The sequence below is a fragment of the Nylanderia fulva genome, unplaced genomic scaffold (genome assembly GCF_048542155.1).
Source record: "Nylanderia fulva isolate GAGA-0341 unplaced genomic scaffold, ASM4854215v1 Scaffold1, whole genome shotgun sequence".
In the NCBI taxonomy this organism is placed as follows: domain Eukaryota; kingdom Metazoa; phylum Arthropoda; class Insecta; order Hymenoptera; family Formicidae; genus Nylanderia; species Nylanderia fulva.
In genome coordinates this window covers 3,938,881-3,951,795 of record NW_028189192.1, presented here as the reverse complement: position 1 = coordinate 3,951,795, position 12,915 = coordinate 3,938,881, and the positions used below count along the sequence as shown (strand labels likewise).

At 31.3% G+C, this 12,915-nt stretch overlaps 2 protein-coding genes across 2 annotated transcripts; one reads left to right on the top strand and one right to left on the bottom strand.

Moving 5' to 3' along the window:
* Positions 1-981: 981 nt before the first annotated feature.
* LOC114928482 (NPC intracellular cholesterol transporter 1 homolog 1b) lies at positions 982-9,426 on the top strand. The gene is made up of 23 exons (XM_085479980.1): positions 982-1,796; positions 1,929-2,143; positions 2,560-2,690; positions 2,779-2,908; positions 3,006-3,198; positions 3,322-3,405; positions 3,675-3,892; positions 4,063-4,161; positions 4,228-4,430; positions 4,741-4,941; positions 5,056-5,260; positions 5,343-5,459; positions 5,742-5,922; positions 6,002-6,129; positions 6,376-6,630; positions 6,833-6,996; positions 7,225-7,340; positions 7,518-7,660; positions 7,836-8,035; positions 8,215-8,443; positions 8,670-8,783; positions 8,901-9,063; positions 9,160-9,426. The coding sequence occupies exons 1-23, from the start codon at positions 1,580-1,582 to the stop codon at positions 9,168-9,170; spliced, it is 3,717 nt and encodes a 1,238-aa protein (XP_085336106.1). The 5' UTR covers positions 982-1,579; the 3' UTR covers positions 9,171-9,426.
* Positions 9,427-9,880: 454 nt separating this feature from the next.
* On the bottom strand, positions 9,881-12,815 carry LOC114928484 (polyubiquitin-C). Its single transcript, XM_029299708.2, has 2 exons — positions 12,667-12,815; positions 9,881-11,948 (listed from the first exon to the last, which is right to left on the bottom strand). The coding sequence occupies exon 2, from the start codon at positions 11,939-11,941 to the stop codon at positions 10,106-10,108; it is 1,836 nt and encodes a 611-aa protein (XP_029155541.1). The 5' UTR covers positions 11,942-11,948; positions 12,667-12,815; the 3' UTR covers positions 9,881-10,105.
* Positions 12,816-12,915: the final 100 nt, after the last annotated feature.

The window sequence follows — 12,915 nt, the reverse complement described above, 5'->3', positions numbered from 1 at the left end:
CTTCTAAATATCTATAATAAAAAAATGAATTTCTAAATTTTAAAAAATTTGCTACAACTAAATGTATTTTTTCTAGATTTTTTCTTTAATTTTTTATTTTATCGTTTTGATTGACAAGCTTTTATAAAGCTTGCGTCCAATATGCAGGCACAGCTCTAAAGTTGCAACACCGTAATATAAGTTACGAAATACCGATAGCTCGCAGGTGTTCGATAATCTCTGATTAAATAGTGATTAGTAAGAAGTGCATATGAGTAAACTAAATGATTTCAGCTGTGCAAATAAAAGATTTAACTCTTATTAAATAAATCTTGTGTACAGATATTTAAAAAATTCAATTTTTTTTTCTCTACGAGAAAGAAAAGATTAAATCTCACAGATCTCAATCTCAAATTTGAAACGTTATGTTAATTATTTTAATTAAAATCAAAATATATAAATAAAAAATGAACAAAAGTTTAAATGTCGCAAGTGTAATCATATTTTATATACAGAGTACTTCAGAATTAAACGTCTCTAAATAATGTCTCTATAAGTATGAATTTAAGAAATAAGAAATAATAAATCAAGAAAGATGTCAATATTTCTCTTAAACAAGGCATATCTCTAGAGGAATTTTCTGATTTATTTTAAGACCTCAATTTTCATATATTTTAAATACGAACATTTAATTCTGAAACATATTGTATATTCCTGTGAAATATGTAAAATAAAAAGAATGTTAGAAAAAGACGGTACAATGTGTTTCGCATTTTATTTCAATGAATTTTCTCAATGTCTACCTCTCCAATTCGATTTTGATTAAATGTGTGTGTGTGCTTAAAAGGGTTTTAATTTTTTATATCTATCATTTAAACTATGCTTCGCCATCGATAAGACAACTCTTTGAATTCTCATCTGTGCGATAAGCCACCGGACGTCAGGTGGCTTGATAAATACGATTTGATATGTCATTTGATTCGGTTTACCGATTATTTAAGACAGTCGTTTATTTGATCTGCGAAGCGAAATCATTTTATTTCGTCGCCGCATCGACGATCTATCAATACTTAACTTTAAGTATCTTGACATTAATATATATAACCGATACTTCGAGAGACTGATAAATAAATAAATTGACAAAGTGTGAAGCAGAACCTTTTTATAAAACAAAGTGAACAAGGGATATACTATTGCAGTGATTAATATAAAACTACATCATTTTGTAATGTGGCATACATTATTGTGATATATTTTTGCCGAAATGCGTTTGAGTGATGTTCGGATTAGAATCGAGCAAAATTACAATGAAGAAATTGCACTATTCGTACTGAAACGATTAATGTGATTAAGTTTAAAAGATTTACAGTGTGTAGATAAAAAAAAGAGAAACACGAGATGAAAATTCATTCAAAAAAGTGCATTGTCGAGAGATAGTATTTATTAAGTGTCTATCGTGTATGATAGACGTGTATGATACAATAAATAGTATTCCCTGAAAACTGCGAGTCCAATTCTCGTTGTTTTGTCACCGAATTTGTATCAAATATCCTTTTCAGACTTAATCTCTCGATTGATAAACTCGAATTATATCCGCAAAATGGAACGATCAGAAGTATTCAGTCTTCTGTTCGCGCTATGTTGCGTTTTGATCTCGGCGGAAAAGCAATATTATTGTTCCTGGTATGGTCAATGTGGAATATCAGGTATACATCCACGAAGTTGTGTGGCAAAAGACATCTTCCCCCAACCGATTAATGACACAAATGCCGAAGCTATTCTGCAAAGAAGGTGTCCGCATTTATTCGAGGACAATGGTTTGTATCTTAATTGATCGATTATGAAATTTGTTCGTTTGGAGACGATTGAAAATTGCTGCGACAATTTCGCGGTTCCTCGTGATGAAAAATTAATCCTCACGCGTAATTGAAATGTGGCAATTCCAACAGAATCGCCAGAAACATGTTGCACGGCCGCGCAAATCGTTACGATGGATGAAAGTACGACTATGGCCGAAGGTATTTACGGCAGGTGTGCGACCTGCATGAGAAATATATTACGATTGATCTGTGATTTCACCTGCGGTTCTGACCAGGGTCGATTTGTAAACGTTACCAAGAGCGCCACAAATGAGAATGGCGAGGAATATGTCGTCGAAAGTGAGGTAATTCTTAAAAGTGCATTTTGGCTCTGATAATAAGTCTTATAACTCCTACAAAAATTGAAATTTTAATGTTAAAAATTAATAAATAAATATTTATTTATAGACACGCACATATAATTGTAATTAACTGCTATGTATACTTGTTTAAATGCTTTTGCAAGAACAAAACGATTCCTTTTTAAAATATATATTATAAAAATCTTTTTTCACTTTGTTTGTGCTTTCTTTCTTTTTTCTTTCTCTTTTTGCTATATTAAAAAAATGTTGTAAAATTTGTTAGACCCATTTGATCAATTTTGAATGAGACTACACCTTCAACTATATTAGCTTAGATTTATATTTGCGATAAAAAATAAAAGTAAATTAATTAAAAATTATGGCAAAAGAAAATTCAAATTTCTTTAAACGTTTTGCAGATTCACGTGGCGGAAGAAGCTATTAATGGCACATATGATTCCTGTAAAAATGTTGTCAATCCTACCAGTGGATATTTGGCGATGGACGTGGGCTGTGGCTCACACGGGGCCAGCAAATGTACTCCAAAATTGTAAGTAAAGAGAATGCGCGTGTATAATTATATGAGAGATAGAGTGGATCGTGAATATAAGATAATTTGACGTACAATTTGTAAAAAGATGGTACGAGTACATGGGCAAAGGGAACCCTTTCACACCTTTTGATATTATCTATGTTTATGATAAAGTCGACGAATGGGGCGACGAGCCATGGAACGTGCAAGCAAAAAACTGCAACGAAACTTATGACGTAAGTTGGAGAGAGGATGAGCTCTTTAAATAACTGCCATTAAAATATAAGTGTTTTCCTTTTTTTATTCTTATTCACCATCTTTACGTTTTATCAGAACTCATCCGTAGCCTGCAGCTGCGTCGACTGTCCCATCGCGTGTCCTTTCAACAAATTGGAAATTAATCCGAATGATACTTTTATGATTTGGGAATTTAACGGCTATGGTATTATAGCCGCTATAGTTGTCGTTGTGCTTACAATTCTAGCGAGTATCACGTACGGTTTACTGAGTATATTTCGTAAAAAAGGTATAAACATTTTTTCTTTTTTGAAATTTTCTCAAGAAATTGATTTTTTATTAAAGTTATAAAAATTTTTACAAATTCTATTCAAGTTGTTCATTTATTGCAATATATTTACATTTTTTTCAGAGATGCCAGTGAGAAGGACTCATCGAAACTGTAGCCAGAAATATCAAAAATTCTTCGAAATCATCTTCGAAGCGTGGGGAAAAGGTAATTACATGTTTTTTATATTTCAAGAAATATTGTATAACTTACTAAATAAAACATTAAATAATCTTTTTTATAGTGCAATTTTTAAGAAAATTAGATTACATTGCACAATCGGATACCTACAATTGTATTCAAATCAGAATTATCATTTTTAATAACGCTAAGGATAAAAATAATTCTTTTTTGAGATACTATATTACATATAATTATGTTAAAATAATATGCAGAAAATATTTATAAATAAAGTATTTCAACAATTTTATCGATAGCATTTGCCAAGTATCCTATTACCACCTTATTGACGATCACGTGCGTGATTGTTGGTTTGAGTTTTGGAATCAACTATCTGTCAGTGACAGTAAATCCTATAGAAATATGGGCGGCACCAAACAGTAGATCAAGGATAGAAAAAGATTATTTTGACACTCGATTCCAACCATTTTATCGAACTGAGCAGATTTTTATAAAATCCGTCGGTCTCGACACGGTAAGATATTTATTATGACAATTAATGCAATATCAAGGTATATAAATATATACACAAAATAGTTCTAATCTTTGCATCTGAATAGATAGTACTAAAAATATTTAAAATATAAATATTCAATAGTGATCCTTACAATAATAAATTTCTAATATAAAAATTGTTTCCTTTAGATAAAGCGCGATACTCCAAGCGGAGTAATAGAATTCGGACCTGTGTTTAATAGAGAGTTCCTGCTGGCCGTATTTGATCTGCAGCAGCAAATTTTTCAGGTATGTTAATATAATTTTTTTTATCAAATAGTGATATATAATTCTTGTTAATTGATGTTCACACAGTTGGGCCAAAAAGATGATGAAGGACTGGAAAAGATTTGCTATGCTCCTGTGCAAAGTGAATTCACTGGACCAGTTACTCTTGATCTTTGCACGGTGCAAAACGTGTGGGGATACTTTCAAAACAGCATCGAAAATTTTAACAAGACGGAGATCAACGAAGGATATGAATCTAATTATCTAGATCACTTGTATAAATGTATGCAGTGAGTAATAATGAATATATGTATTATACATGTTTCCACTAGTTCAAAATTATTTAATAAATCATACAGCAATAATTTTTATAAATAATAATTTTATAAATAATAATAAATAATAATTTTAATAAAATGCTTTATAAAATCAAAATATATAGATAATAATTTAATAGTTAAAGAAACTTACGGTAAAAGTTTTAATTAGCAAATTATTGGATCTTTCTCCTAAAAAAATATTTTGCATAATAAAGACTTAAAAAATTTTTATTCTAGTTTCATTAATATAACTTTTTAATATATTAAATCAATTTTTCAGAAATCCTTTCAATCCAGATTGTTTAGCCCCGTATAAAGGACCTATAATACCTGCCATAGCAATCGGAGGTTTTCTGAGAGAGGGCGAATTTCAATATGATTCCGCGGATTATAGTAAAGCGACAGGATTAATTGTAACATTTCTGGTGAGAAATTCGCTCAAGGAGGAGGATCTTGCGCCAGTTATGAAATGGGAACAACGGTGCGTTAAATTCAAGAGAGTAGAAAAATTAAAATCGGATAGCATGAAAAATAATTATCAATGCTTTATAGATGCGCACAATTTATTTTAAGCAATTATTTATTAAAATTTTAGCTTACTTGATTTTATGGCAAAATGGGATCAAAATGATCGGCCAAACTTCATGGACGTCGCATGGTCGACCGAAAAATCGATACAAGATGAACTAGATAGAACTTCGAGAGCGGAAGTGATAACGATGGTCATCAGCTACTTGGTCATGTTCGTTTATGTCGCTCTCGCCTTAGGGAAGATCAAACTTTCAGTCGTCGGCTGCTTCGTAAGTTTCATTTCGTCGTCATCGATATCGCGAAATTATGAAAAACATCAATAAGCAACTCAATTATAATTTCCCACTTCAGAGAGAAAGCAGAATCCTGTTGAGCATCGGTGGAATCATTATAGTTATAGCATCGGTCGCTTGTTCCCTCGGGGTTTTCGGCTATGCTGGTGTACCAACCACTCTTCTCACTATCGAGGTAATTAATTTAGAACTCTATATACATTCACATTAAACATTTGGACCATTATATAAAGTCTGAATAATTTTGCAAATATGCTAAAATTAAACAAAATTATGATAACAAAAAACTTGAATAAATAAAGTAATTGCACACAATTAAAATAAAAAATAACTAATTGTAAGTGCAACAAATCGTCTTCAATATTTACATTAAAAAAATACAAATGTATAAGTTGATATGTAGAATGTTTCTTACATAAGAATAATAATAGCAATCTAATAGCCAATTATTATTCAGGTAATCCCTTTCTTAGTGTTGGCTGTCGGGGTTGATAACATTTTTATCTTGGTGCAAAACTATCAGAGAACTCTTCGATATGCCGATCAACCAATTGTAGAGCACATTGGTAAAGTTTTAGGTACGGTAGGACCGTCAATGTTGCTCACCAGCATATCCGAATGTTTCTGTTTTCTCATCGGTATGTACATTAGATATAGAAATGTATTTAACAATATCTAAAAAATGTATGTTTTTATAATTACAAACAAAAATTTCAGGAGCGTTTTCTTCGATGCCGGCTGTTAACACCTTCGCGATGTATGCCTCATTATCAATCTTAATTAATTTCCTCCTTCAGATAACGGCTTTCATAGCTTTATTAACTCTCGATTCGCGAAGAAATGAGGTAATTAATACAAATTTAATATGAATATTTAGATAAAGATTTCGAAATTCTCTGTAAAAGAATATAACGGTTAATATATGTATAGTGCATACAACTGCAAGTTATTATTTTAATTATCATAATTATAATTTATATCAATTTCATAATTTCTAACTATCTTATGTTACGATTTATATTGCAACTTCAATAAAATTTTAACTCTCTCGTGCTACTGTTAAAATAATTAATATAATGACTTGCATTCAGAACAATCGACTGGACGTTCTCTGCTGCATTGCTACTAAGGGAAATTCAAAAAGCGAGAATTACAAGGGTTTGGTCCACACGATCTTCGAGCGTGCTTACACGCCGCTTCTTATGAAGACGCCGGTGCGAATAATTATTATAGCGATTTTCACTGCCGCTCTCACTACTCATGTCGTAGTTATACCGCAAATCGAAATTGGATTAGATCAGAAGCTTTCGATGCCTGAAGACTCTTACGTTCTGAAATACTTTAAGGTAAAAAAAATGCATCTATATCTCATAATTATTGAAATAGAAGAATTTGCGCATTTAAAAATAAATAACAAGATGAAAGAATGAGGAAACTTTAAAGATTTTTTATAAAAGGATTATAAGTCACATTTGTTTTAATATAATAAAAAATAGCAACATTATATATTATATAGCTTCAAATGTAACTCATATTTTATTTGCATAGTACATGGACGATCTTTTATCGATGGGTCCACCAGTATATTTCGTATTGACAGAAGGTTTAAATTATAGCAAGAGAGAAGTGCAGGATATCATATGTGGCGGTCAAGGATGCAATACGGATTCTTTGTACACGCAGATATATTCGGCTGCCAAAGAGTCCTCGATGTTTGTATCTCTCAAAATTCATACAATTTTAAAAGTTTTATTATATGTAAATGCAATGCTCTTTTTATCTCTTTCTTTATATTTTAATGCGAAATATTAATTTCATCATTTTGCTTTTACATTTTTCTGTTAAATATTGCTAGTAGATTTTTGGAATTCGTAATATCTTTTTAAATTATTTCAAATGCAGGATTACAGAAAGAAAATCTTAACTATAAATAATTGCAGATCATATCTGTCTAAAGCAGCCTCATCTTGGATAGATGATTATCTCGATTGGTCGACGATTGATGGTTGTTGTAGATATTTCGCTAACAATCAATCATTTTGTCCACATAATAATAGTAAGTACAGTATCAATATAGGTAAAATTATTATTAGTATTATATTATGTAATAGATAAGTATTAATTTTTGAAAAACCTAAAAATCTCTTTTAAACTTTTATTTATCTATTATATTATATAATGTGAGATAAATATTAAAATAAATATTATTCTGAAAATAAAATTATTTATACAGAACAGTGCGAGACATGCAAGATTGATATTGACAAGAATACCTCTCGTCCAGATGAAATAAATTTCAGAAAATATATTCCTTATTTCATAGAGGATATTCCAGATGAAAACTGTGCTAAAGCCGGAAGAGCTGTGTATTTGGATGTGAGTAAATATAAAAAACGATTACATTTCAATGAAATATGGTTAATTTTTATTTTTATTGTATTTATTATAAAATAAATTCTTGTCAATTTCTTTACGAAAAATCGTGAAATTCAGCGCAAAAATTAAAAATTTCAAAAAAGAAATAAGGATTATTAAAAGACTCTTCACATAGGCAATAAATTTTTACTATGACGAATTTAATCTGACTGACGTGGGCGATTCGTATTTTATGGGTTATCATACGCCCTTAAAAAAATTATCCGATTGGTATGAAGCATTGCGTGCTGCAAGAATAATATCTGAAAAAATCACAAATATGATTAACGAATCCGATGTAGTGTCCGAGAAAAATATCCAGGTATTTCCATACAGGTGAGTAGTATTATTCCATAGATGAACTGTAGGAAGAAACTCGAGATTTTTAAAACAAATATCTATACTTTTGAGAGAAAAATATATATTAGTGAGTTATGATCGCACAAAATAACTTCTGTAATATTAAAAAAAATTTTTTTAAATTACATATTAATAAAACTTTTCGTGTGTTTTAGTGTTTTCTACGTGTTCTATGAACAATATTTAACTATTTGGCAGGAAACGCTGTCGTCAATAGGTTTGTCCCTTGCCGTGATTTTCGCAGCAACGCTCCTTCTTACAGGATCATTATTTTCTGCTGTCATTGTTCTTTTTACCGTGTTGATGACACTAATCAATTTAGGAGGTCTAATGTACTGGTGGGACATCACTTTGAACGCGGTTTCTCTCGTAAATTTAGTCATGGTTCGTATTAAATTGTAATTTGTTTATTTTTTCTTATTTGTTAATGAGAAAATCTTAAGTTATAATTATATAATTAATTATCATTATAAATATTTAATAATATAATTTAATATATATATATATATATATATATATGTATGTATAATATATAATTATATATTTTTTATTTATTAAATTAGATATTTTTTATATATTACTGTTAAATGTTTAAAAAATATGTTTACAGGCAGCTGGTATCTCTGTAGAATTTTGCAGCCATATAGTGCACTCCTACATCACTTCTACAGCCATGACAAAAATCGGTAAAGCATCGGAAGCACTTTCTGTCACAGGAAGTTCTGTAAGTGTCGTGAGAAATAAAAATTTGATATATTTTAATACCAAACTTAGAAGAAAATTCAAATTATTTTAGAGAAATAAAATATATCAAACTTATTTGCGTAATCTTATCTTATAGGTATTCTCAGGAATCACTTTGACCAAATTCGTGGGAATCGCGGTGTTGGCATTCGCGAAATCGCAGATTTTCCGAGTGTTTTATTTTAGAATGTATCTAGGAATCGTCTTATTTGGCGCAGCGCACGGTTTAATATTTTTACCAGTATTCTTAAGTTTTATAGGTCAGTGATATAAATTATATAAAATTAATTATTTGAAATTATTAATTTTTTTTTGCATGTGGCACTATAATATAATTATTATTATTATTATTATAGGACCCAGGTAGAACAAAGAGATGCATAAAAGTTCATCCCAAATAACTCATCACGTTTGTTTAAACATTCATCAATAGGATAAATTGCACGTTAATTATATCAATAATATAATGATTCTATGAAGAACTTATTTCCAAATAAATATTTTTGTATTTTTTAATAATACGATATTATTAGCTTCGATACACGGCTCTCTGCGTTAATTTGTGATAATCATACTGCATATAGTCGTGATCATTGCGAATTAAAATACAAATTTTCATCAAATATTATATACTTTTATTATTTTCCCATTATGTATGTGAAATATAGATTTCCATAAATTATTCTTGGCTAAGAAAAATTTATTACTTACACATTTATGTATGTATATTTTATAAATTATTTATTGCCAATCTTTTTTGGTATTCGAAACACTGAAAGATATTAATATTGATATTTATTGAAGAATTAGAACAATTTATAGTAATATTTGTAATTCAAAAATGACAGTGAAATATGTATCTACTTATTTTTCATTATATTATAAATATCAAGAAATGATATATAAAAGTAAAATATAAAATATATGTAGATATATATATATATATATATATATATATGTATATGAACTGCTTACCTTAAAACGTACTTAGCATTTTATTTTTAAAATTAAAATTATGATAATATCGCCTGAGAAATATATTTGTAAAGAGGTCAGCAAAAAATTATTCCAGATGGATCAATTCTGAATATAATTTAATGCTTAAATTGCATAAGAATGTATCTATTTTAATGGATTACAATTTAATTACATTCTTATCACATTTTCGAATAATTTTTGGAAGATATCATAAAAAGCATAGATATAGATTTGAAAACTTAGGTAAAAAAAAAATATATATATACTACTATGATACTACTACTATGCAATTTGCAACTACTAACGTTTCTCTGGATCTGCGACTCAAAAACGTGCCCCTCCGCGAAGTCGCAAAACTAAATGAAGTGTAGATTCCTTTTGAATATTATAGTCGGAAAGAGTTCTGCCATCTTCCAATTGCTTACCGGCAAAAATCAGACGTTGCTGATCAGGTGGAATGCCTTCTTTGTCCTGGATTTTTGCTTTTACATTCTCAATGGTGTCTGAAGCTTCGACTTCAAGAGTGATGGTTTTACCTGTAAGAGTTTTTACGAAGATCTGCATTCCTCCACGAAGACGCAGGACCAGATGAAGCGTGGATTCCTTCTGGATATTATAATCAGAAAGGGTTCTGCCATCTTCCAGCTGTTTTCCCGCAAAAATTAAACGTTGTTGATCGGGAGGAATACCCTCTTTATCCTGGATTTTGGCTTTCACGTTTTCTATTGTGTCAGAAGCCTCGACTTCGAGTGTGATAGTTTTGCCTGTGAGTGTCTTCACAAAAATCTGCATTCCTCCTCGAAGACGTAGAACCAGATGAAGCGTGGATTCTTTTTGAATGTTGTAATCAGAAAGAGTTCTACCATCTTCCAGTTGTTTTCCGGCAAAAATTAAACGTTGTTGATCGGGAGGAATACCCTCTTTATCCTGAATTTTGGCTTTCACGTTTTCTATTGTGTCAGAAGCCTCGACTTCGAGTGTGATAGTTTTGCCTGTGAGTGTCTTCACAAAAATCTGCATTCCTCCTCGAAGACGCAGAACCAGATGGAGCGTGGATTCCTTCTGAATATTGTAATCGGAAAGTGTCCGTCCGTCTTCTAATTGTTTTCCAGCAAAAATTAAACGCTGTTGATCCGGGGGAATTCCCTCTTTGTCTTGAATTTTGGCTTTCACATTTTCTATGGTATCTGAAGCTTCAACTTCAAGGGTGATGGTTTTGCCAGTGAGAGTCTTCACAAAAATCTGCATTCCTCCTCGAAGACGCAGAACCAGATGAAGCGTGGATTCTTTCTGAATATTGTAATCGGAAAGTGTCCGTCCGTCTTCTAATTGTTTTCCGGCAAAAATTAAACGTTGTTGATCGGGAGGAATACCCTCTTTATCTTGAATTTTGGCTTTCACGTTTTCTATTGTGTCAGAAGCCTCGACTTCGAGTGTGATAGTTTTGCCAGTGAGAGTCTTCACAAAAATCTGCATTCCTCCTCGAAGACGCAGAACCAAATGAAGCGTGGATTCTTTCTGAATGTTGTAATCGGAAAGAGTTCTGCCATCTTCAAGTTGTTTGCCAGCGAAAATCAGACGCTGTTGATCCGGTGGAATTCCTTCTTTGTCTTGGATTTTGGCCTTCACGTTTTCTATGGTATCTGAAGCTTCAACTTCAAGGGTGATGGTTTTGCCAGTGAGAGTCTTCACAAAGATTTGCATTCCTCCTCGAAGACGCAGAACCAAATGAAGCGTGGATTCTTTCTGAATGTTGTAATCGGAAAGAGTTCTGCCATCTTCAAGTTGTTTGCCAGCGAAAATCAGACGCTGCTGATCCGGTGGAATTCCTTCTTTGTCTTGGATTTTGGCCTTCACGTTTTCTATGGTATCTGAAGCTTCAACTTCAAGGGTGATGGTTTTGCCAGTGAGAGTCTTCACAAAGATTTGCATTCCTCCTCGAAGACGCAGCACTAAATGAAGTGTGGATTCTTTTTGAATATTATAATCAGAAAGAGTTCTGCCATCTTCTAATTGTTTTCCAGCAAAGATCAGCCGCTGCTGATCAGGAGGAATGCCTTCTTTATCTTGTATCTTCGCCTTGACATTCTCTATTGTATCAGAAGCTTCTACCTCAAGAGTGATGGTTTTCCCAGTGAGAGTTTTCACAAAGATTTGCATGATGAATCTAGATTAAAAGAAATTTAATTAATGACAAGTTAATATTTTTAGGTTTATTAATTTCAACAAACTTATTAATATTAATCTAAACTTAAGACGAGATTATATATATTGCTATTTAGTAAAAATTACAATTGCATATTAAAATAATTACTTATGTTAAAGCTATTTAAAAATATATTAGTTTAGAGAAATTTAATTATATTACTGCTAATTTATTAGGAATGTTATATTTTCTAATGTTGATATTGTTGAAAAAAAAGAAAAAATATATTTGCAAATCGTACAATTCGAAAATTATTGACTTCAGCAAGAATAATCGTTTTACGTTTTTTTGCTTAATATAATATTTGTTTGTTGTACCTCTCAAGAGTAATGACTTTTGTACAAACTACGTCTAATAACAAGATTCGATAACCGTTAAAAAAACAAAAAAATCTGGAATCTTCTAGAGCCTGTTCTGGACTTTCATGTATAATTTGCTATAAAATAAAATATAACGCTACAAATCGCGTTGCTCTACGATGTTTATAATAAAAAAATAATTCGTGGGCTCGCAATTACAAACCTATATATAATATATAAACTGGCAATCGATCGATGCGGTACAAAAGAAATCGTAATTCAAGAAAATGGAGGACGATGCCTTGACGAGAAATTCCAAATCGGTTCAACAGCGAGATTTTCGAGATTTTCGGCAAAAAAGATGTTCGCCGAGTTCTTACCTGATATCGAGATGATTAGCAGCTACGGATTCGTAATCAAGATCACTCCCTTTGTTGAAAGAAGCGCAGACAAACGATCGAGACAAACGACTTTCTCAAAGTTCACAGTACTGTTGCAGATGGATATAGAAGAATGATCTCTCCTGAGTTGCGTTCTAAAACCATATGATCGCAATAGAGGGACGCTATACTTTGGCCAATTACGACAAAAGGAGCGAAAGTTTCTTGATTCTGATTGGTCAATCAAAA

What these genes read in the sequence shown, in the direction of transcription:
- LOC114928482 (XM_085479980.1), top strand. Translation starts at nt 1,580, where the DNA reads ATGGAACGATCAGAAGTATTCAGTCTTCTGTTCGCGCTATGTTGCGTT. An exon ending in ATGTTTCTGTTTTCTCATCG is followed by an intron (nt 5,923 to 6,001) that starts GTATGTACATTA and finishes CAAAAATTTCAG; the next exon opens with GAGCGTTTTCTTCGATGCCG. An exon ending in TTTCTGTCACAGGAAGTTCT is followed by an intron (nt 8,784 to 8,900) that starts GTAAGTGTCGTG and finishes CTTATCTTATAG; the next exon opens with GTATTCTCAGGAATCACTTT.
- LOC114928484 (XM_029299708.2), bottom strand. Translation starts at nt 11,941, where the DNA reads ATGCAAATCTTTGTGAAAACTCTCACTGGGAAAACCATCACTCTTGAG.